The 24,732-nt window shown below is 47.9% G+C and overlaps 1 protein-coding gene across 13 annotated transcripts in view; it reads right to left on the minus strand.

Moving 5' to 3' along the window:
- The window catches only part of BCAS1 (brain enriched myelin associated protein 1), a 100,526-nt gene that overhangs the window by 69,068 nt on the left and 6,726 nt on the right, over positions 1-24,732 (minus strand). For 11 of the 13 annotated variants that reach the window (XM_061438002.1, XM_061438004.1, XM_061438005.1 and 8 more), the window contains exons 2-3: positions 19,250-19,326; positions 17,943-18,021 (exon numbers count right to left, since the gene is read on the minus strand). In XM_061438002.1, the coding sequence (XP_061293986.1) occupies positions 17,943-18,021; positions 19,250-19,321 (151 nt within the window). In that variant the 5' untranslated portion in view covers positions 19,322-19,326. Of the gene's footprint in view, positions 1-17,942; positions 18,022-19,249; positions 19,327-21,379; positions 21,659-24,732 lie in introns of those variants that run through there. The other 2 variants (XM_061438008.1, XM_061437997.1) reach the window with 2 other exon arrangements.

Raw genomic sequence — 24,732 nt, forward strand, 5'->3', positions numbered from 1 at the left:
GACCTTGGGCAAGTCACTGCAAATCTCTGAGTTTCTTTATATGTAAAATGGGAGAAACAGAAGCTCACATGTAGTGCAGTTGTGATGTTTCAAGGACAAAATTCATACAAAGTATCGGGAACCCTGCCTTTCCATAGCAGCTGCTTAATAATTGACAGATAGCTGTGATTGTGTAGTTTGGAGTCAACTCGTCTTAATATCTGTAGGAAAAGAGAAAGAAGAGAAGCTACAGACTTCCCTGGTGGTCCAGTGGCTAAGACTCCATGTTCCCACTGCAGGGAGGCCGGGTTCAATCCCTGGTCAGGGAACCAGATGCCACATGCCACAGTGAAAAGATTCTCACATGTTTAACTACATAATGACCCAACAAAGGTCAAAGATCCCACACATTGCAACTAAGACCTGGAGCAGCCAAATAAGTAAGTTATTTTTTAAAAAGAAGAGCACTGAGGTTTCTTTAGGTCATACATTGCTCATAATTAGTGAGAGATACATACATTTAGCAATTATTTTTGCCAAACTCTAGTATCTCCCAGCGTCTAAAGTCAGGAACAAACAGTAAAGGAGAGAGAGAGACAGAAACAGAGAGTGAGCGTGCACACCGGACTCCTGGGCAGATGGTGGCCTCCTCTTCAAGCTTTGAGAGCAGAGAAGAAACGGCCAGAGGACCAGTGCCAAGCACTAGCTGCTGCTGCTACTGCTAAGTCGCTTCAGTCCTGTCCGACTCTGCGACCCCATAGACGGCAGCCCACCAGGCTCCCCCATCCCTGGGATTCTCCAGCCAAGAACACTGGAGTGGGTTGCCATCTCCTTCTCCAATGCATGAAAGTGAAAAGTGAAAGTGAAGTCGCTCAGTCGTGTCCAACTCCCAGCGACCCCATGGACTGCAGCCCACCAGGCCCCTCCGTCCATGGGATGCTCCAGGCACGAGCACTGGAGTGGGGTGCCACTGCCTTCTCCGCCAAGCACTAGGGGCCGCCATAAACTCGGGGTGCAGGGACACCACTTGGCGTGAACACTGGATTTGTCTTCCAGCTCGTGTTTATCATTTTTCTGTGGTTCTGGACTTCATAACTGTGGTAAACATTATACTCAGAAGGGAAGAGGGAGGGAGGGAGAGGGAACGAGGAAGTGACGGAGGGACGTGTCAGGATGCCAAGTACGCACGTCAAGCAGCCCAAGTGTCAGAGTGAATGTGAATGACTTGTGGGGACGCCCCATGCCAGGAAAAGAGGACACAGCTGACGAGAAAGGGGAGCCGAAGAGTCAGAACAACGGAGGGCTTTTCAAACGCCGAGAACGTGGACGGACCTCTGAGTCTTTTGCCTGTCTTCCTTACTCTCTGGCCGGGAACCAAAGCAGCTAGTGCTAAGTAAGAGCATTTTGGTCGGAGAAAAAGTGTTTGGAAAAAACCTTTGCCGGGACAGACTTTTAAAAAGTGCCAGTGCATTGCTTTGATAAAGGATCCATCCTTACACCAAGAACCTAGAGTGAACTTCAAGGCACCGAGGGCTACAGCAGACGCCAGCCACAAGTGCTGGTATCAGAGGGTGGGCTGAGTGTTTCGGTGACTTGTGGGACTGAGGGCTTCTTAGACAGGGCAGCCCGTAACTATGAAGCTCCGCCCACCCCCCAAACTGGGGTAAGCACATGTCCAGTCCCATCACTTGCAGCTTCTACTTCTCTTGCTAAGATGCTCACCTCTCAGGTGGCCACATGACCTAAGCTGGACTAACAAAAGTAAATCTTATGATTTTTGCTGAGCCTACTAGAACAGAGTTGTGATCTTTGTGCTGCAGTAGTCAAGCCAGTAAGGGGGTACATCTGGAGTTGGTGGCCTCGGCTATCACATTCGAGAGCGCTTGCCTGAGAATCAACACAGATAAAAGCCCTACGAGATCCGTGGTTGCATTTGGACACCTGGATCCAGCTGTCCCTGAAGCTGGTTTACCATTCCACAGCCAGTAGAGCTTCGTTTTTTTGTTTTGTTTTTCCACTTATGCCAGTTTTAAATTAAGTACATACTCTGTGACTTGGAGAGAATTTCAGCGACTTAGTCACTACCTATTTCACTTGTTAATTAATAGCAATCAACCTTCTCCTTGAGAAGTTGTCCCCAGGCTCTTCAAATATATCTAGGAGGCATTTAATACAGGATGAAGGAGAGGAAAGAAAATGAAATGCAAGAAAGTGAGTCGTAAGGAGCTGGATAGATACAAACAGAAAAACAAAACAAACCCTCCAACATTTTGCTTTCTCAGTAAAAAGGAAGGAAAAAAATTCACGTGGGGAAAAATATTACAGTCACTTGAGACCTTGGATAAGCATTAAAAAGCAAATAAATTATATTCTGAAACAGTAACTTACACATGCACAATCCTTGTGAACGACTAGGAAGAAAACCCACTGGAGTTCCAGGGTTTATAGTCTTGCAAACATGGGGATGACCTCCACGCCTTCCTCACATTATTATGGAAAGAATAAAAAGTTCCTTCTGGGTGACCGGAACGAAGCTTTTCATTCCTATGAAAACCTTGGGGAAAGTCCATCTGGAATCTGGTTTCAATAAAAAGTTTTCTCACAAAGCAGACAGATGACATAGCAAAGAGCTTTTACTTCCCCTGCAATAAATGCGTAAGAGTTTAAGGAAAACAAGAAGAAATCAAGTAAGACTGCAAATGGTGGCTCCCAACTATTTAGGAGAGCCGAAAATGTTGATCTCTTTAGTGCAGAAAAGACATTTTGTATTGTGTGCGTGTGTATGTGTGTGTGTCTTACTTAAGAAAGTCATTTTATCTAGACACGTGATGCAGAACTCACTTCTGGTGGCACCTTAGTGTCACTGAAAAGTACTTAGATTGTGGATCAGAGGAACCTGGTTAACTCTAAAAATGAAATATGTGACCCGGATAAGTTCCTTTATATCATGTTTCCTCAATTTTCTTTAATTAAAAAAAATGGACAGGAAAATAATTGTCCTCTTCAAAAGGTAATTGTGAGGACTAAGCAAAATGCTTCCTACAAGGTACTTAACACAGGTGGGTATTTGATAAACATTAGTTGTTTTGTGACATTTATATGTTATTAATCTAATGACCGTGTCATTTCCTAAATAGAAGCCTAAGGAAAGGAATTATTCCAATGGTTTAACCTATACACTTGGGGGGTCTGGAAAGACTTTAAAAGAGTAACGATATGGGCTTCCCTGGTGGCTCAATGGTGAAGAATCCGCCTACCAGTGGAGGAGACATGGGTTCGGTCCCCGATTCAGGAAGATCCCACATGCTGAGCGGCAACAAAGCCCGCCTGTCACAACTACTGAGCCTGTGCTCTGGAGCCCGGGAGCCACGGCCACTGAAGCCTGAGCGCCATCCAGCCCAGGCTCCGCAACAAGAGGAGCCGCGGCACTGGGGGCCCACACACCCCAGCTGGACAGCAGCCCCATGGGCGGCAGCCAGGGAAAAGCCTGAGCAGCAGTGAAGACCCCGCACAGCCCAAACCAATAAATGCACTTTAAAGGGCAATGATACGAATTCACTGATCTTCAGAAATCTGAGAACCTGGGCCATGGAAGGTTCAAGGATGCTTTTTCCAAGCACCAAGTATTCTTAGTCAAGACAAGCTGCTTCGTCAGCAATCTGTTACCTATTTAACACACACACGTACAAGCTCATATGGCACTATTCAGAATCTCTGAGTAAGGGCTACCTTTTATTTGCCTTTTTCGTGAGCCAAGCCTACAATCTTCACGTGATACAGCTGTAAACACAATAGCTGATATTCACTGAATGCTTCCTGCATGTCAGGCGGTAAAGGAAATGCTGAATGTGACAAGAAATGTTTTGTTTCTGTATTACAGCAATCCATGCCAGGTACCATGGTCCCTCCCATTTTACAGGCGTAGAAACTGCAGCTCTGAGAATAAAGTCACTTTTTAAAAAATATTTGGCTGCACCAGGTCTTGGTTGGGGCGTGTGGGTCTGGTTCCCCGAGCAGGGGTTGAACCCCAGGGCCCTGCGTTGGGAGCTTGAGTTATTTGCCACTGGGCCACCAGGGCAGTCCCTAGAATTCTTTTCTCTTAAGAACTCAATATCCAAACATTTCTAGGGCTGAAGGTTAAAGAGGGAACTAGAAACTGTCGTCATAATTTTATTCATGAACGAAGCATCCACTTACAACTCCCCACTCCTACACGGTCATATGCGTCACTACGGTGACCAGTCAGGACAAAAGCTAAGAGGAAATACAATGCACACGAATCGCAAAGGGAAATTGCCAACGATGGTGGAGTTCACAGAGCCGTGTAAAGATCACACACATGGTTATTGTTGGATGAGGACCCGAGGGAGTTGGAATAGCTCACCAAAGGAGAAGGAAAAGTAGATGATGGCACACTAAGTCTTCAAAGGCGAGCTCTAGTCGAATATCAAAGGATTACCACGGACCCTGGGGCAGACAGATGAAGACCTCAGTTTTGCAAAAATGACCCCTCTGCGGTCAGGCTGCGGGAGTCAAATGACACTTCAAACAACCGAGGCTTTATGTGTTGTGTAAATGCGTTTGTTGTTTTAAAGATCTTGAAATAAGGATTCACGGGTCAGCTGCTTGTGGCTTGAAGGAAGATGTTAGATTTGAAACCTTCACCGAATGATCAGATTTCATGCTTTCCATCTCCATATTAACAGGGCAGGATGTCCTCTCCAAGAGTGCAGCAAAAGTAAAAGAAAGGGATAGGTTTGGGGGGCAGGAGGGAAGAACTCTGAACTCTCAGCTGAATACGATGTGTCTGAACATTTGGTGACAAAAATGCTGGGTTCAGCGTTACGTGGGCAAAAGCTGACTTACCCCACACTCTCTCTCGAAAGCATCCTCTGAAGCCAGCCATCTCTGTTAGTCGCTGTAGGGGCCAGACTGCACCAGCGGCTCTCAGGATTTTCCCTCCCTCTATTCTTTTGTTTATTTTGGCTGTTGGGCTTTTCTACAGTTGTGCTGAGCGGGGGCGACTCCCTACTTGCAGCGCCCGAGCTTCTCTCATTGCGGAGTCTGCGCTCCAGAGCAATTGCGGGGCACGGGCTTAGTCGTCCCGAGGCATGTGGGATATTCCTGGATCGCAGATCAAACCCGTGTCTCCTGCACTGGCAGGCGGATTCTTCACCACTGTCCCACCAGGGGAGCCTCCCTCCCGCCTTTGCATGCATCTCCTGTCAGTCATACGCTTATAAAAGTCTGGAACACGCAAAGATTACCTATTGCAGAACCAGTCTTTGCTCCAACATGAGCAGATACTGTCACTCAAAGACAGATGTTTTCATTGTCTCTCAATTTACTAGTAGCACGTGCGTAACGCGTCTTACCTCCCGTATGGTCAGCCTCCCAGTGCTTCCCTTTCCCCGCCACTGTCCCTCACCTTCACTGCAGTAGAACGAGTCTTTCAGCCTGGTGTACCTTATCAGACTTCGTTCATGCTCAGACAAATATATACAAGCATCCCAGATACAAGTTCTAGGAGGCTGTATTTGTCCTTGTTGGTTTTTACAAAAATAGATTGATATTAGATATCATTTTTAATTGCTTTTATGTATCATTGTTATGGATTGAATGTTTGTGTCCCCCACAGTTCATATGCTGAAATCCTAACTTCCACTGTGATGGTATTAGGAGGTGGAGCTTTTGGGAGGGGATTAGGTTTCAAATCCTGAAAGATGATGCTGTGAAAGTGCTGCACTCAATATGCCAGCAAAGTTGGAAAACTCAGCAGTGGCCACAGGACTGGAAAAGGTCAGTTTTCATTCCAATCCCAAAGAAAGGCAATGCCAAAGAATGCTCAAACTACCGCACAATTGCAGTCATCTCACATGCTAGTAAAGTAAGGCTCAAAATTCTCCAAGCCAGACTTCAGCAATATGTGAACCGTGAACTTCCAGATGTTCAAGCTGGTTTTAGTAAAAGGCAGAGGAACCAGAGATCAAATTGCCAACATCCGCTGAATCATGGAAACAGCAAGAGAGTTCCAGAAAAACATCTATTTCTGCTTTATTGACTATGCCAAAGCCTCTGACTGTGTGGATCACAATAAACTGTGGACAATTCTGAAAGAGATGGGAATACCAGACCACCTGACCTGCCTCTTGAGAAATCTGTATGCAGGTCAGGAAGCAACAGTTAGAACTGGACATGGAACAACAGACTGGTTCCAAATAGGAAAAGGAGTACATCAAGGCTGTATATTGTCACCCTGCTTATTTAACTTATATGTAGAGTACATCATGAGAAATGCTGGGCTGGAAGAACCACAAGCTGGAATCAAGATTGCCAGGAGAAATATCAATAACCTCAGATATGCAGATGACACCACCGTTATGACAGAAAGTGAAGACGAACTAAAAAGCCTCTTGATGAAAGTGAAAGTGGAGAGTGAAAAAGTTGGCTTAAAGCTCAACATTCAGAAAACTAAGATCATGGCATCTGGTCCCATCACTTCATGGGAAATAGATGGGGAAACAGTGGAAGCAGTGTCAGACTTTATTTTTTTGGGCTCCAAAATCACTGCAGATAGTGACTGCAGCCATGAAATTAAAAGACACTTACTCGTTGGAAGGAAAGTTATGACCAACCTAGATAACATATTCAAAAGCAGAGACATTACTTTGCCAACAAAGGTCTGTCTACTCAAGGCTATGGTTTTTCCTGTGGTCATGTATGGATGTGAGAATTGGACTGTGAAGAAGGCTGAGCGCTGAAGAATTGATGCTTTTAAACTGTGGTGTTGGAGAAGACTCTTGAGAGTCCCTTGGACTGCAAAGAGATCCAACCAGTCCATTCTGAAGGACATCAGCCCTGGGATTTCTTTGGAAGGAATGATGCTAACACTAAAACTCCAGTACTTTGGCCACCTCATGCGAAGAGTTGACTCATTGGAAAAGACTCTGATGCTGGGAGGGATTGTGGGCAGGAGGAGAAGGGGACAACAGAGGATGAGATGGCTGGATGGCATCACTGACTCGATGGACATGAGTCTGAGTAAACTCTGGGAGTTGGTGATGGACAGGGAGGCCTGGCGTGCTGTGATTCATGGCATTGCAAAGAGTCGGACATGACTGAGTGACTGAACTGAACTGAACTAGGTTATGAGGATGGAGCCCTCATCAATGGGATTAGTGTCCTTATAAAGGAGGTCCCGCCTCCACCATGTGAGGATACAGTGAAGAGATGACTGACTGTGAACCAGGACCTGGTCCCTCCCCAGGCAAGGAGTCCACTGGCACCTTGAGCTTGGACTTCTCAGCCTCTAGAATCATGAGAAATAAACGGGTATTGTTTAAGCCTCCAGGTCCCTGGTATTTTTGTTCAGTTCAGTTCAGTTCAGTCACTCAGTCATGTCCAACTCTTTGTGACCCAATGAATCACAGCACGCCAGGCCTCCCTGTCCATCACCAACTCCCGGAGTTCTCTCAGACTCACGTCCATCGAGTCAGTGATGCCATCCAACCATCTCATCCTCTGTTGTCCCCTTCTCCTCCTGCCCACAATCCCTCCCAGCATCAGAGTCTTTTCCAATGAGTCAACTCTTCGCACGAGGTGGCCAAAGTACTGGAGTGTCAGCTTTAGCATCATTCCTTCTAAAGAAATCCCAGGGATGATCTCCGTCAGAATGGACTGGTTGGATAGCTGCCCAAATGGACTGAGATAACCTCAGTTCTCCCCTTCCTCAATCAATACATCCCGAATCTATCTTATCTTTTAAAAATAGCTGTAAAACATTCCTTAATATGAATATACCAAAAGAGATTTATGTCACTGGCTGATCAATGAACATTATGATAGTTTCCAAATAATTTTTTTTCCACGTTCATTACAAACAGTGCTGGGGAAAACTATGATCGAAGGTCCTAAGCCAGTGCTTTATTTCTATAGAATAGAGTTACAGATGTAGAATCGCTGCACCCAAATTAATGTGCATTTAATTTTTAAAAATAGACACTGCCAGATTAATTCCTGAAAAGAGGCTCCAGAGATTCACATTTCCGACAGCAATATGGTAAGTGTCTCTCACCCCCAAGGGTGGCAGGGAAGATACGTAGCAGGAACGCGGATCACGCACACAGTATTAAACACCTTTAAATGCAAAAAGAAAGAGACTTACCAGCGAAAATCACACAGCGTTCCCTTGATGCTCTCAGCTGTCAGGACAGGAAGGCTAAACTCTGGAGATGGCAGGTGGGAGCAGGTTGAATTCAGCCCACGCTGAACACTGCTGAACAGCGGCAAGTACTCGTGTGGACACTGAGAACAGCTAGCCAGAAAGCAATAGGAGACAAGGGGCTCAGAGGAAAAGGGCGGGGAAAAGAGCCAGGTCGGGAAGACGCTACAGGGGCTTCTCCGGTGGCCCAGCGGTAAAGAATCCACCTTGCAATGCAGAGGCCATGGGTTCGATCCCTGGTTGGGGAGCTAAGATCCCACACACGTGGAGCCACTGAGCCCACGTGCCACAACCACTGAGCCCATCTGCTGCAACCACTGAACCCGAGCGCCCCAACTAGAGGGTCCGGAGGCTGCACGGAAGGATCCCACACGATGCGACCCAGACCCCTTGTGGCACAGGTAAGATCCAGCACAGCCAAGTGCATGAATAAATTCTTTAAAAAAGACGACGTATTCTCCAGAGTGGGAGATGCAAACGATCAATGAGCACGATAGAAGATGTTCATTATGCTCAGTCATCAGGGAAAGGCAATCAAAACCACACCGTGTGACCACCTCACACCCACCAAGATAACCATAATCAAAGACACTCCAACCCAGGTGAACCTTGAAAACGTTACGCTCGGTGAAAGGATCCAAATACAAAATGCCACCTATGGTATGACTCTCTGTGTATAAACTGTCCAGGGCAGGCGAATCCAAAGGCAGGAAGCACGTTCACGGTGGCCTGGGTGGGGGAGGGGAGTAGAGATTAACTGCTCAAGGGATTTGTTTGATGAAATTTCTTTGATGAAATGTGGAATCAGACAGAGGAGACGGCTGTAGTACCTTGTGAATATAGTAAAGAGGACTACATCGCATAATACACTTGAAAAGGGCGAATTATACGGTATGTGAGTTATAGCTCAGTTTTCAAAATGAAGACCCTGTGCTAACAAACCAGCGCAGCTCTGGGCGGCGCGTGAACGCTGAGATGAACAGAGGATTCACAGTCAGGGCAGGTGACTTTCAAGCCAACGAGAAGAAATGGATGGGCTACGTCTATCAAACGGAAATTCTCCAGGAGAATTTCTAACGAGAAAAAGCGCTAAGAGCTGGAGAAGTATGAGATTTCACAGAGGACGTGCCTGCCGCAAGGAGGGGCACGGAGCCTGCCGCAAGGAGGGGCACGGAGCCTGCCGCAAGGAGGGGCACGGAGCCTGCCGCAAGGAGGGGCACGGAGCCTGCCGCAAGGAGGGGCACGGAGCTGGGCCCCCTGGCGGCCCGTTTTCAGAACCGTCTGTAACAGCCTGAAGCAGCGGGCTGGAGCCGCAGGGTCTGTGTGGGTGGCGTGTCCAGCGGGGCCGCAGGGCGCAGAGCTGAGGGTCCGGAGACTGTCTACTGAGGGAGGTGTATCCAGGGAGCGCGGAAGGGCAGAGAGGGCAGCGCCCAGGAGAGGCGCCAGCGCCCGGGGAAACGCGCGCTGCTCTCTGCGGTCCAGCTGCGTCCTTGGGAGCCCGCGCTGGCGGACACCAGGCCAGTCCAGGGCCCGGCCCGCGCCTCCTCTTCGCCCAGAGCGGCCCCCGACCTCCCAGAAGCCCCGCCACTAGCGTGGGCTCGTGCCCTCCTGCTGGCCCGTGAGGTCTAAGCGGACGCCTGCTTGGGGCATGGGCTTCCGGCGAGGACCCTCCTTTCGTTCCCAATAAAGGGAGAAAAAACAGCGGCGCACGGTGGCCTTTCCTGCTCTTGGGTCCCATCGCCCGAGGACGGGACGCGTGGGTAGGGCCAGCTTGGAGCCGCGGTGCGTATTTACAACACGCACCTGGTATCTGACAATGCTGGCGAGCCGCCGCACCGCACTTGGAAGGGCTGACCCCCACACTCCCTTTCATAACTAAAAGTGCCTTCACTTAGGGCTGCATTACTTGCAGAGGGTCCATCAGGATCTAGGACTTGCTCTTCAGCTGCTTCTCTTGCCCCTCTACTGCCGCTGGTCTGATGTGTCCCGGCTCATTAATCTATCTGTCCTCAGCAAGCTTTCTGTGCATCTCGGAGCCTGTGCTAAACTCTGGGGTTACTGCAACAACAAACAAAATGTTTTGTTCTCAGGAACTTTTATCCAAGTAGGGGAAACATTTTAAAAGCCAGCCAACTGGGGGAAGACCGTGAGTGCCAAGCGCACAGACCTATTTGCCCCTTCCCAGCCAGCGACGCTGGTCCCAGGTTGTCCCTCTATCAGGCGGCTGAGTCTCGGGTTGGGTCTCCCAGCACACTTTGCCCAGGCATCCTGACTGGCTTCTCTTCTCACTTGTTATGGCACAGCATTGGCAGGCGGATCGTTTATGCAAGTCAGGATTTTCAGTCCAAAAATTATTCCACTTACTTCTTTTTAAAAAAAATCAAAATTAGGCAGTTTTTCTTTTTAGGAAAAAATTGACTACAAACAAAAATGAAAGACAAATTTTTTAGAAACTTCTTATCCAGGTGAAACAGAAACAGGTCTTCTGTTTCTGAAAAATGATGTTTTCTGACAGATAAATCATGCTTTAGTCTCTGCCATTCATTAGCAGTGAGAACAGCTTTCTTAAAAGGGTGAACAATTGTGATAAATTTGATAGAAATCAAAGAAGGAGGAAAACGAGGTACTTTTATTTCCCTAAAAACTGGTGAGGTTTTAGGTGTATACACAGGTGGAAAGTTTGGTCAGGCCATACAGCAGGGGAGAGGCCATTGGTAAAGGACACTCGTCACTGTGGACCCCGGTGTGGTTTTCCCCTGTCGTGTTTATTTCTTCACTTATCCTGTGCCAGTCGCTCTATACAGCTCGTGTTATTATTATTTCCACTTTCCAGGAGAGTCTCTGAGAGGACACATTTCTTGCCAAGGTTACATAGCTACTGAGTCACAGAGCCGGGATTCCCAGGAGGCACAAGCGATAAAGGATGTGCCTGTAAATGCAAGGGACGTAAGAGACGTAGGTTCGATCCCTGGGTTGGGAAGATCCCTCGGAGGAGGGCACAGCAACCCACTCCAGTATCCTTGCCTGGAGAGTCCCATGCACAGAGGAGCCTGGCAGGCTATGGTCCACGGGGTCACACAGAGTCAGACAGGACGGAAGCGGCTTAGCGCGCACGCGTGACAGAGCCAGCACGCGGTCTGCGAGCCTCCAGGTCTTCAGGGCACTCGTATTAGTTTCTTGTTGCCATTCTAACAAACTACCCCCACTTCTGTGCCTTAAAACAACACAAGTATCATATCACAACCACCAGCGCCATGACCGTTGACAACTGCCATGGCAACAGCTGAAAGACTGTCTACAAGGACTGAAAAGGGGTGCCCGCCCAGCCCCGGGCGTAGCATACCCCTGTGCGCAGGTGAGTCATGAATACCCCTCCCTCTCTTCACTCAGCCCCTGCCCTTTTGCCTTGACCTTCCGTATATACATTGTGTCCCAGGCCAAGTCAGGGTGAGAAGTTGATTTTCGAACTAAGTCCCCGCTTTTCCATTCTCTGGCCGTTGAGTAAAGCTTGTGCTGTTTTAGGCTCAGCATAAGTTTCTTTTCTGATTGTGTGAATCTGAATTAAAAAAGAACCTTCCCCACCGAGGAAGAGGGCTTCAGTCTGGCTAGGACCTAAGTGGAGATGCTGCTGCTCAGTTGCTAAGTCGTGTCTGACTTTTTGTAACCCCAAGAACCGCAGGCTCCTCTGTCCTTCACTGTCTTCCAGAGTTTGCTCTAATTCATGTCCATTGAGTCGGTGATGACATCCAACCATTTCATCCTCTGTCGTCCCCTTCCCCTTCTCCTCCCGCCTTCAATCTTTCCCAGCATCGGGGTCTTTTCTTTGCATCAGGTGGCCAAAGTATTGGAGTTTCAGCTTCAGCATCAGTCCTTCCAATGAATATTCAGGACTGATTTCCTTTAGGATGGACGGGTTGGATCTCCTTGCTGTCCAAGGGACTCTCAAGAGTCTTCTCCAACACCACAGTTCAAAAGCAGCAATTTTTCAGCACTCAGCCTTCTTTATGGTTCAACTCTCACATCCATATGTGACTACTGGAAAAACCATAGCCTTGACTAGATGGACCTTTGTCCACAAAATGATGACTATACATCTCTTTGCCTACAACCAATTTGGTAATACCCCTCTTAAAAGGACCCTATGGTCCTTTTATTGGGTCTACCTGAATAATCCAGGCTCAGCTCCCCACCTCAAGATCCTTAATTTAATCCCATCACAAAACCTGCTTTTGACATGTGAAGTGACATTCCCAGGCCCTGGAGATTCGGACGTGGACATCTGGCCTCCTGTTCTGGCATGATAGTTTTGTAGTCGGGGGTGGTTCATTCCTATCTCTGCACAGGGGTATAGCATCGTGTGAATCTGCTCTAACTGATGCAGCCACCCTCCTGATGGACATGTAGCTCTTTGGGAAGTACTTCCCCGGCTACTCTGGATTTCAAATCAACATGTATTGGAAAAAGAAAGGGAAGAACTGAAGAAACGAATTTAAACAACCACCTTTTGACAGAGCAAACACATTAGCCTCTGACCCAAAGGTGCAAGAAACGGGGTTGTGCACAGCAGTAAGTCACACTGCCCGTGGCGTTGGCACCATTACCAGCTTCCCTGAAACAAGACTTTCAAACGGCATCTGAAATTGGCAACTGAAGTTAGAAATATAATATGGAAATAAACATCAGACATTTTGATTTTCTGAGATACTGTTTTTGAAGATGAAGTATAATGCTAAGCTTTGGAGAGAAAGCCCTCATCTACATGAGTTGTACTACTTGATGTTGGTTTGATATCAAGATCCCTAGTCTCTTACCCTCACCAAGAAAAAATACTATGCAAGATAAATTTATTTCTACAAGGAAATAGAATGTAATTTCATGGATCGATTGTAAAGAAGGTTGTGCCTGATTGATCTCTCCCACAGTGTGTCCGGAAGACAAAAAATAAAACACTGAAAAAGTATAAGGGATGCAGGGGGAAAAAAGTTTCAAGGTTATATTTTAAATTTGCAAGAGCTATCTAGATGAGCTAATCAGTTAACTTCATACCCGAATGATGGCCTTTATTAACATTAAATCCAAAACAGAAAAATAAACTTTCCTCACATGTTGACCACATGTTAGATACTCTTCCAAGTACTGCAGGTGTATCAACTCACTTAAGCTTCCCAACAATCTTCAAAGCTTTGTCCTACTGTTACTACGATTCCCATTTTACAGATGTGAGACCAGAGAGGCTCAGCAACTGGCCTAAGGTCACGCAGCAAAGCCACGACGTGAGTTTAGGACCCTGCTCCCTAGGCTGTGTGCTCAGGCGCTGCTTCTCAGTAGGTCTTCATGGGAGATGTTCCCGCCTGGCAGTGAACGTCTTCAATAGGAGAAAAAAGGAGAGGAAAAGTATAGATAAAAAGAAGGAAAACAGTCACCCAAGGGCCCATATATCTATTTTTCTAGTCACTTTTCTCTGTTTTTGTTCAGTCACTCAGTCATGCCCAGCTCTTTGTGACCCCGTGGACTGTAGCCCACCAGGCTCTCTGTCCACGGGATTTTTCAGGGAAGAGCACTGGGCGGGATGCCATGCCCTCCTCCAGGGGATCTTCCCGACCCAGGGATCGAAGCTGTGTCTCTTGCATTGGCAAGCGGATTCTTTACCACTGAGCCAGCAGGGAAGCCTGACTTTCTCTCTGTGCATACACACACGCATACACCAAATGAACCAAACATGCACCAAAAGACATGGCCAAAGAATTCTGTCCAAAGGATTAAAAAAAAAAAAATCACCCAGGATCCCACTTGTGTAGCCCTCTAAAAACTGCACTGAAAGTGATAAATAACCTGGAGAAAACAGCTCAAGGATGATAAGCTGCTTTCCCCATTCAAAGGGATCATCAGTCCAAAGAGAGCTGCAGAGGGCACAGTGTCAGTGGACGCAGGCGGAGGTTTTGGCCTCAGAGGATTAACTTAAACTTGCTACAGATCCTTCAGCGGTGCTGACGCAAGGCTGCGTCGCACATAAGCTGGTACAACCAAGCACGGGTCACTCAAACGAGATTTTTTTTCCCCGGGTATGTAGGTACCCACAGCAACACACTGTCCCAGATTGTCACCCTGTATTTCGTTACCTGTTTTCCTCTTTACAGGAAGACCTGCCAATTACATATATACACACACACGTTACATGTAATATATACACACATTACGTATGTATATACTATATATATAATCGCTGGGAGCAGAGAGGAAAGTACGGAAAGGGGGAGAAACAAGGAGAGGGAGAAGACGAGGGGCCGTCTCGATTTCCACCGTTTTGCTCCCATGTTCTGCTTCCGACGCTCTCCTCACCCTGTGCCCCATGTTAAAAATAGGGGCATAACCTCAGCAACAACAGTGATGGAAAGACGACAAAGAACCACTTCTGAAAGACACATTAGGTTGTCAGGGCCTCTAGATCAGTCGAGAATGTCGACAGTTTGCAAATGATAAAAACGACACGAGCTCATGTCCAAGTGGGTGCGTCTCAGCCGCCAGCTTTACGCCGCTCTCACCAAAGCTGCTGCCGCCAGTTCAGTCCATTCCACCCACATCAGAGCAGAAATCTGACTCACAGGTTGAAAGGCAGGAAGAGACTTGTGACTTTAATCTCATCCTGTGGTTGCCAATCCTGCCTGTGCCTCTGAACCCTCTAGAAAACGTTCAGCAGTTCAGACCCCCAGGGCTCAACTGGAGGGTATTCTGGAAAGATGGGACCTGGGCATCTACGCTTTTAATAAGCAACCAAGGTAAGATCCTGGGACATCATATAATAAGAAATATATGCTTGGCCTTCATCCCTGTTCCTGGCACAGAGCTCCTAAAACTTACCTTTAAGAGTCAAGAAGATGACCTTTGTTATTGATAACAAGCCAGCCCCTTTTAACCACATTTGAGTTTATGTTAATGAGGTGATTTTGGAAAAGCCCCTCTAAGGATGGGGTTCCCGGTTGCCAGAGAAACAAGACATGTGATCAGACGGCTAGGATTTCAGCTTCACCACCCCGGCCAATCTTCCAGGAGGGGAGAGCAGCTGAAAATTGAGGTCTACCATCAATAGCCAGCGATCTAATCAATCATGCCTACGTAGTGAAACCTTCACAAACGTCTCTGAAGAACAGGGTTCAGATTGCTTCTGGGTTGATAAGCACGTGGAGGTTCTGGACGGGCGGCTTGTCCAGAGAAAGCATCGACGCTCCCCACCCCAGGGTCCCTCCCATCACCTCTCCCATCACCTCCTCCATCGGCCGTCATCGCCGAGTTGGATCTGCTTAGAATGAACTGGTGACCTGCTAAGGGGCTTCCCTGGTACCTGAGCATAAAGAATCTGCCTGCCAATGCAGAGGACATGGGTGCAATCCCTGGGTCAGGAAGATCCCCTGGAGAAGAGACTGGCAACCCAGTCCAGTATTTTTGCCTGGGAAATGCCATGGACAGAGGAGCCTGGGGGGCTACAGTCCAGGGGGTCGCAGAAGGATTGGACATGACTGAGTGATTGAACAGCAACCATCTAGCAAGCACACAGCTCTCCTGTGCTCTGTGAGCTGTTCTGGCAAATGATTGAACCTGAGGGGGAAGTCGTGGGAACCTCTGCTCTGTAGCCGAGCAGGAGAGAAGTTGTGGGTAAGCCGGGGACTCCCCACTTGCCATTGGCAACTTTAGTGGGAGGTAGTCTTATGATACCGAGCCCATAAGCAGTGCGAGCCGATGCTAACTCTTGGTAAACGGTGTCAGAACTGAACTGAACTGCGGGACACCCAGCTGGTGTCACAGATCCCCTTGGTATGGAAAACCCACATAACTGCTGTCAGATGTGCTGTGAGCAGCAGAGCGTAGACGGGGGAAACAGAGAGCAGCGTCTTCTCTTACACTGGGAAATTCTAGAGCTTCTGGACCAGTGCTGTGATTCATCTCCTCACTGTGCAGGGAAGGGCACTGAAGCCCAGAAACTCTCGTGCAAGTGACAGGGACCGTAACCATCATACAGTCACACAGCCAACACGCACAGGGCACTTATTACGTGCCCTGAAACGTGTGCTTTTATTACATCTGATACTTATGCTTAGGTACTGTTATTATCCCACTTCATTGACAAGGAGGCTGAGGTTCAGAGAGGTTAAGTAACTGGCTCAAGGTCACACAGCTGGCAGGTGGCAAAACCAGCAGTCTGATTCCAGAGTTCTTACCCTCAACCACTGGGACACCCTGCTCTCATATGATTTACTGATAATTTTCACATAGTAGAACTCAGTCAATTTTGATGCTTGGAATTTATAGCCTTGCTGTTGTTTAGGTGCTAAGTTGTGTCCAACTCTTTGTGACCCTATGGACTGTAGCCTACCAGCCTCCTGTCTATAGAATTTCCCAGGCAAGAATATTGGAGTGGATTGCCATTTCCTTCTCCAGGGATCTTCCTGACCCAGGGATCAAACCTGCATCTCCTGCCTCTCCTGCATTGGCAGATTCTTTACCACTGAGTCACCAGGGAAGCCCTTATAGCCTTATGCTGCTGCTGCTGCTAAGTCACTTCAGTCGTGTCCGACTCTGTGTGACCCCATAGACGGCAACCCACCAGGCTCCCCCGTTATAGCCTTATACTCCAGAATAAAATCAAATAGATAAGCACATTGTCCAGTTTCAACACCGCCCTCCGCTGTCTTCTGTATTTCACTTGTCTGTTTGGAATTCCTAAGTGCTGGGTAATAAGTAAGATGCTTGATCTCCTCGAGTTCTCTCATCAGTTCTACGAGATAGGTATCATTATCCCCACTTTACAGATGAGAAAACTGAGGCTTAGAAAGCCACGTGGCTCACTCCAGGTCCCACAGCCAGTAAGTTCCAGGGCAGGGGTTTTAACTTTGGTCTGTTGGACTCCAAAGAACCCAGCCTCCCAGTGTTTCTATTCTGTTGGTTTTCACTTATTGCTGTAAATCCTCAGACTCTTGCAGACATCATACACACCCCAGAGAGTGCTGTTAAGAGTTGAATTGCTGAGATGACGGAGTCCTAACCCCAGTTCCTACGGCCCCATTTGGAAGTAGGGTCTCTGCTGAGGATCAAGTCAAGAAGAGGCCGGGGCTGTGCACAGCCCCACGTGCCTGTGTCTGTACAGAAGAGAGAGGCTTGGACCCAGAGACAGATGCTCATAGAAGGAAGATGCTGGGAAAACCAAAGAGGAGCACTGTGTCGAAGCCAAAGAGTCTGAGGCCCCCGGGAGTCAAAGCAGAGGCAGGGGACAGTCCTTTTTTTCAAGACTATTTCTTGTTTGTTTGATGTGGACCAATTTTTTAAGTCTTTATTGAATTTGTTACAGTATTGCTTCTGTTTTTTGTTTTGGTTTTTTGGTCATGAGGCATGGGGGAGTCTTAGCTCCCTGACCAGGGATTGAACCTGCCACGCCTGCGTTGGAAGGCGAAGTCTTAACTGCTGGACCACCAGGGAAGTCCCCAGGGAACAGATTTTTTCACACACAGGTCTCTCAGAAGATCCTGACCTTGCCCACGCCCTGAATTCCCTTCCAGCCCCAGCACAGAAACAATACACTGCTGTTGCTTGAGCCGTCCACTGTGTGGCGCTGTGTTTGCAGCCCCAGGAGCGACACACGTGCCTTCCGCGCGGCTTCAGCCCCGGCATCTGCCTCACCGTGAGCAGGGCCAGTAGCCCTTCCCCATCCTCATCCCCACCCTCAGGACGAGCAGCCCGCCGGGACACTCACCTTCATCGTAGAGTTGAACAGTGCGGGCGGACGTGATGACCGGCAGGCCGTTTTGACCACACGCGTCCCCAGACGTGACCTGGAACAGAATGTGTGGCAGTATTAGCCAAGTCTTGGATGAGAAAAATCAGAAAAACTCAGGAAAGAAACTCAAGGCTACAAGGGCGCCTCACAAATTAAAGTCTCCACTTCTAGAAACCACCCTGATTTCTGTGACGCCTCAGAGAAACCAATACCCCGATCTAAAGGACAGGATGCCCGGGTTGACAAGAGCTTTGCACAGTCTATGCCTGTTCTCAGCAAGCCCCGTGAGCCCAGGCAGGACAGACCCCTCCGTACAGATGGGACTCCCGGGCAAAGCGGGGGGCAGGGGGGGGCGCTGGTGCGCCTGGTGAGGGGACAAGAGCAGGACGGGCTGGGAGGTTAACCACACCCCAGGGTCCCGCACACAAGCACAGCCTCCAGGCCACACTCTCCTCAGATTCAGGAAGTCGCCCGTTGCTACTTTTCTGCTCCATGCCCACTCCCTTCATCGAGCTGTTGCAACCCCTTTCCAATTTTAGGTCACTGCTGAATTATTTTTTTCTCTTCTGTTATTTATTGCTGACATTTAAAAAGGTTACACATATATACACATACAGATATACTCACATGGAAAGAAAAAAAGATTGCAAAAAAAATATTTGTTACCCGATGTCATTTTCGTAATAAATGATCTCACTCATAGTTGGCATTAACTGAATATTGATTATATGCTAAGTACTTTGCATATATTGTCTTATTTTGCTAACACTATTAATAGTGTAATATATGTTAATAAGTGTAGAGAGGGAAAAAAAGCTAAAAGACGAAATACGCATCTTTTGGAAGACTTTATATTTTTGTAGCAGTTTTGTTTAAAAGAAGCTTGTGTTTGGAAGTTTCCTGGATACTGGAGTTGTGACAACCAAGAAACGTCTCCAGACACTGCCAGTGGCGAGGCAGAACCACTCACAGTTGAGAACCACTGGTCCAGACCCACTTGCACCTGTGCACCGATGGATGGGAATCAGTCACCACGGAGACTCAGGTTCCATGGGCCCCTTCCCTGCGATTTCTGGATCCCTGGGCCTTGAGTGGGGCCCTAAGAGCCTGCACTTTTAACAGCTCCCCGATGGGTTCTCGAGGTTTGCGTCCCACTGAGCAACCCCCGAGAGCAGCAACCGCCGCACCGCTCGCCCCGAGAGCCTTGTGCAGGCTCCTCCTTCTGCCGTCACCCCGACCCTCCCGACCAATAGCTAACAACGCAGAGAGCGTAACAACACCACCTTGTGAGTGTCTGCTTCCGGGTCCTTCTCTTGGTCTTCCACTCTTTGGGGAACACTCATTTGGTTACCCATTGTTCCTGCAACAGAGAAAAAGAGGGACTCAGAAAATTAAAACCCAAGAGAAACGGGAGCCTCACTTCTGCATACAAAACTAAGATGCAGAGACCTGCATCTGTGGGCGTATTATCACAAGCGCAGGGAGACCAATTGCTCATGTCTGTTTTGAGGAATGAGGGAAGATTTGAGGCTCGTGAATTCAACAGAATTAAAGTCAAATGCAGGAGCTTCACTGCTGGTGCAGCAGTTAGAACTCCACACTTGAGCTGCAGGGAGCACAGGTTCTGTCCCTGGTCGGGGAACTAAGATCCCACAAGCTGTGTGGCGTGGCTAAAAAAAAAAAAAGTGTAATAAAGAGTTTGGTGGTTTAGTCGCTAAGTCGTGTCTGACTCTTGTGACCTTATGGATTGTAGCCCGCCAGGCTCCTCTGTCCATGGGATTCTCCAGGCAAGAATATTGGAGTGGGTTGCCATTTCCTTCTCCAGAATAAAGAGTTTGGGAACCTAATAAAGAGTGGATACATGTGTATGTATAACTGATTCACTTTGCTGTACAGCAGGAGGTAACGCAACATTGTAAACCAACTATACGCCCATAAATTTTCTCAAAATCGATTTGTTTTTGGCTGTGCTGGGTCTCTGTTGCTGCACAGGCTTTCCTCTAGTTGTGGCTTCTCCCTGCAGTGACTTCTCTGGGGCAAAGCGTGGGCTCTGGGGCATGCAGGCTTCGGCAGCTGTGGCTCATGGGCTCGGTACTTTCAGCTCCCTGTCTCTGGGGCCCGGGCTCAGTAGTTGTGGCACACGGGCTCAGCTGCTCTGGAGCGTGTGGGATCTTCCTGGACCAGGGATGGAACTTATGTTTCCTGCATTGGCAGGCAGGTTCTTTACCACTGAGCCACTAGGGAAGATCCCTAAGATTTCTTTAAAATGCAGTCCCAATTTTCAACTGTGTTTCATTTCTGGGGGATTATTATCATCATGAAAAACATATTCCACATAGGTATCATTTTCGTCCTTCTTAGCCAGTCACAGCTATTAGATCAAGGAGATTTTAGAATGCAGACAGTTAAAATGATACTTCTAATTTTTAATATTCTCTGATCCTCAAACTAAATTAAGTCCTCTGTTAAAACCTCTTGTAGCACAGGCATTTTTTCATGGCACTTAGCACTACGTGTTACATATGTATCTATCATATATGATAGATACCTATATTTATATATATCTATTTGGCTATATTTTCATTCATTTACTGATTCACCAAATGTACGCTGAGCACCAGCTTTGCACCATATGCTGAAGCAGACACCAGGGTTGCAGCTGTGAATTAAACAGATGAGCCCCTTTGACTTCATGGAGTTGAAATCTGTTGGGTGGACAGTCAGTAACAGACAGTAAATCCACACATCAGGCCACATCTGATAGCTCAAGGCAGGACGTGCAGTGGTGGTGAGCACAGACCAGAAACAGGACAACCTGGGCTTGAACGCTCTCCCTGCCCCTTGCTGCTGCGTGTCCTTGGATGAGTTAATTAGCCTCTCTGTGCCTCACAGGGCTGCTACAAGTACACAATGAGTTAATGCTTGTAAGGTGGTTAGAACAATGCATGGTTCTTTGTAAGCAATATAGAAGTGTTTGCTAATCCAAACACCTATGGTTCAATGCTATGAACAAGAAGGTAATAGGTAACATATCTATTATTATATATGAACATTAACGGGGGCACAGAAGAGGGCAGGAAGCGGCAACACTGGGTAGGATGGTTCTGAATGAAGTACAACTGATCCAGACTTAACTCTGAGGGCAATACAGAACACTTGACTTCCATCTCCCGTCCCCAGTAGCTGTAAGCACCGTGAGGGCAGGGACTGTCTCTCGTTACCCACCATTATAGCTCAGCAGTGCGTCTGCACTGATCAGGTGTCAAATTATAACTTATTAGTTGAGTGGAGGGAATAATTATTAGTAACAATCTCTCACCCCGAAGCACTGAACTAGGCCCTAACCCACGTTATCCCTAAGCCCTTCAAGAGCCTCATGACAACACTAATGACGAGAGTTCACAACTGTTCACACGTCCTCAGCTCCAAGTGCTGCTTTCCCAGAGCGCATCCCGCGGCGTCTCGCGTGGCCCTGCATGCCCGCGTGAACAGGTGTCACCGTCATGTCACTCTAGCCGAGAGGAAGCTGAGTCACGAGGAGGTGAAATCACCTTCCAAAGATCAGCTGGTTAAAGACGGCAGAGGGAGATTCCTGCACAGGCTGCCTCTGCTCCAGCCTCTGGGATGTTCCCTGCAGAATTCCCTTCCCCTGGAAAGGAGGGCACTGAGTCTCCCGAACGCGCCCAGGACGCACATCCAGAGAAGGGCCGCGTGAGGTCTTGACCCGGAGGACGTCTCTTCTGGAGGCGGGGCTCCTCCAGTCCCTCTGCTGCCTGACTAGTGAAAGCCGCTTTTTCACACCCACAGTGATTCCAACGTAGCCCTTCTCCAAAGACCTGGCTGCTGACTCATCAGCCTGCTGGCTTTTGGAATAACAGCCAGGGATTTTAATTCCTGGCCAAACGCAGCCAATGCATCTCCAAGGATTTCCATGGAAGGAGACTTGAGTAATCAGAAATTTGGGAGGCCATAAAAGGGCTTTCTTGGGGGAACCTGGTAGATATCAGAATTGGGATTTTATGTATTAACCACAGATCATTACAACAGGTAATAAAGCTGGACAGTGCTAAAACGTACAGGACCCCAGTTATGTTGCAATATTTTCTGTTTATAGAATCCAAGATATCCATACTCCCAATAGGCCATTGCTTCATCTATAAATGGGATACTACGAAAATAATATTGAATATTCAAGGCCAGGGTCACCAAATGACAGCTGGGGAACAAATCCAGTCCACCGCCTGTTTTAGGCTGGCCTGTGTGCTGAGAATGGATTTTACACTTATAAAGGGTTGGGGGAAAAAATCAGAAGAATCATAGATTGTGACACATGAGAATTATATGAAATTCAAATTGTGATATCCATAAATAAAATTCTATTGGAAGACAGCCATGCCCATTCATTTATCTATAGTCTACCTACAGCTGCTTCATGTACTGAGGCAGAGTTGAGGCATTTCAACAGAGACCATATGGCTGCAAAGCCTAAGATATTTACTGCCTGGCCTTTTCTAGAAACTTTCTAGGTTTTGCTCAACATCAGCCTCGGTAACATATACTCATTTTACAAATAATGAGATTGAAGCAGCTGAGAGATTAAGTGTTGCCCAAATTAAGACTGACCAGGAACTGAACCCACCGTGTATAAAAATAATAACAACTCTAACAACCATAGTAATGATGAGACAGTAATAGTAGGGGCTTCTCTGGTGGCTCAGTGGTAAAGAACCCGCCTGCCGGTACAGGAGACACGGATCTGATCCCTGGTCCAGGAAGATCCCACGTGCCTCGGAGCAGTTAAGCCTGTGCGCCACCGCTGCTTCGGCGTGGGCTTTAGAGCCGGGGAGCAGCAACTCCTGGGCCCATGAGCTGCAGCGACTGGAGCCCTCACCCCGAGAGCCTCCGCTGCGAGAAGCGCCTGCGCCGCATCTGGAGAGCAGGCCCCTCAGGCAACCTGAGAAAAGCTTCGCACAGCAAGAGACACCTGGCACAGCTTCAATAAATAATGTTACGTTTGAACGATAGTAATATTAATAAAAATAATGTAGTTTAGTTGCTAAGTCATGTGTTAGTCGCTCAGTCATGTCTGACTCTTTGTAACCCCATGGACTGTAGCCCGCCAGGCTCCTCTGTCCATGGGATTCTCCAGGCAAGAACACTGGAGTGGGTAGCCATGCCCTTCTCCAGGGGATCTTCCCGACCCAGGGATCGAACCTGTGTCTTCTGCTTTGGCAGGCGGATCCTTTACTTCTGAGCCACCAAGGACGCCCTGATATAATAATAACAACAAACTTGGTGAGTGCTCATCACCTGCTGGGAAACTGTCCTGAGAGTTCCACGTGCCGTAAATGAATTTACTCCTCACAACAAACCCACAAGGCAGAGGCATCATCGCTCCAGTTTTACAGATGAGAAAACTGGAACTCGCAGGTGAAACGCCTCAGCTGACCAAGGCCATTTGCAAAAATGGATACACAGTAGATGATGTCTCCATCTAAATCTAGCTTTTTCAAAAGTAAAAATAATTTACTAATGGGCTTATAAACTTTCAAAGCTCTATTATTCAATTTACATTTAATCCAACTTGAGAGGTAACTTCAATTAAAATGTTTGAGATTATGAAAAATCTTTGCCCTGAGAGAGGTGTGTGCAGACAGGACAGAAACTTTCAACCCGAAAGCGTCTGAATTCCATATCCCAACCGTTGCAGGTTTTAAGGCGCCTCTCCGGCAGTGTCGAGGCCAAATGGCCTGAAAGAAGGAAAATCCATTTGCACGTCTTTTGCAGGGACAACTTGGACTCAGATAACATTGGTTTCCGCCAGCAGTTACAGAATATGTGTTGTGAACTTGCTTCTGCCTTTCAAATTTTGCAAGGGGCCAGATTTCCATGAGACGAAAACAGGCGGTGACTGCCACCTATCGGTCAACGTCAGTATTGGCCGAAGCAAACGCTTTGGGCCTGCGGTGCATGTGCTCAGTCCTGTCGGACTCCGCGACCCCATCGACCGCAGCCCGCCAGTAAGGCCAAAATGTCTGGGGACATCAAAGGAAATGCTTTCACGTTCAGCAATTAAACCTTTCGTTCAAGGTTTGCACGAGCACGGCAAGTCCTTTTGTACCCCAAAGATGTTGCTGCTGTTTTCAGTCGCTCAGTCGTGTCCGACTCTTGCGACCCCATGGACTGTAGCCCACCAGGCTCCTCTGTCCATGGGATTCTCCAGGCAAGATACTGGAGTGGGCTGCCATGCCCTCCTCCAGGGGATCTTCCTGATCCAGGGATCGAACCTGCGTCTCCCACACTGCAGATTCTTTACCGGCTGAGCCACCAGGGACACCCACCCCAAAGACGGTACAACTAATAAGGTCGTAACGTTGATCACAGCTGACTGGGGATGTGCCAGTGCTGAGACCTCTAGGTGGAGAGCAGTGCCGTCAAATAAGGCTGTGGGCTCTGGGGACTAAACACCCAGGTGCGAGTCCCCACTCAGCCACCTACTCAATGAGTGACACCGGCAAGTTACCGGGCCTCCCGGGGCCTCAGCTTCCTCTTCTGTAAAATTGGGATCATCAGCGCACACACTCTAGAGGTCGCTGTGAGAGTTCAAGGCACTAATACATAGAAGGTGCCGCAAACAGGGTGTGGCACGTGGTGAAGGGGCGCCCTGAAGGTTCTTCATGATTAGAAGTATCACCTTGATCATCACTGATACTCCCAGAGTTGTCTGATACAAGCAACTGAAGAACTGGGCAGCACTTCTGATTCC

This window comes from Bos javanicus, chromosome 13 (assembly GCF_032452875.1).
Source record: "Bos javanicus breed banteng chromosome 13, ARS-OSU_banteng_1.0, whole genome shotgun sequence".
NCBI classification, from domain to species: Eukaryota; Metazoa; Chordata; class Mammalia; order Artiodactyla; family Bovidae; genus Bos; species Bos javanicus.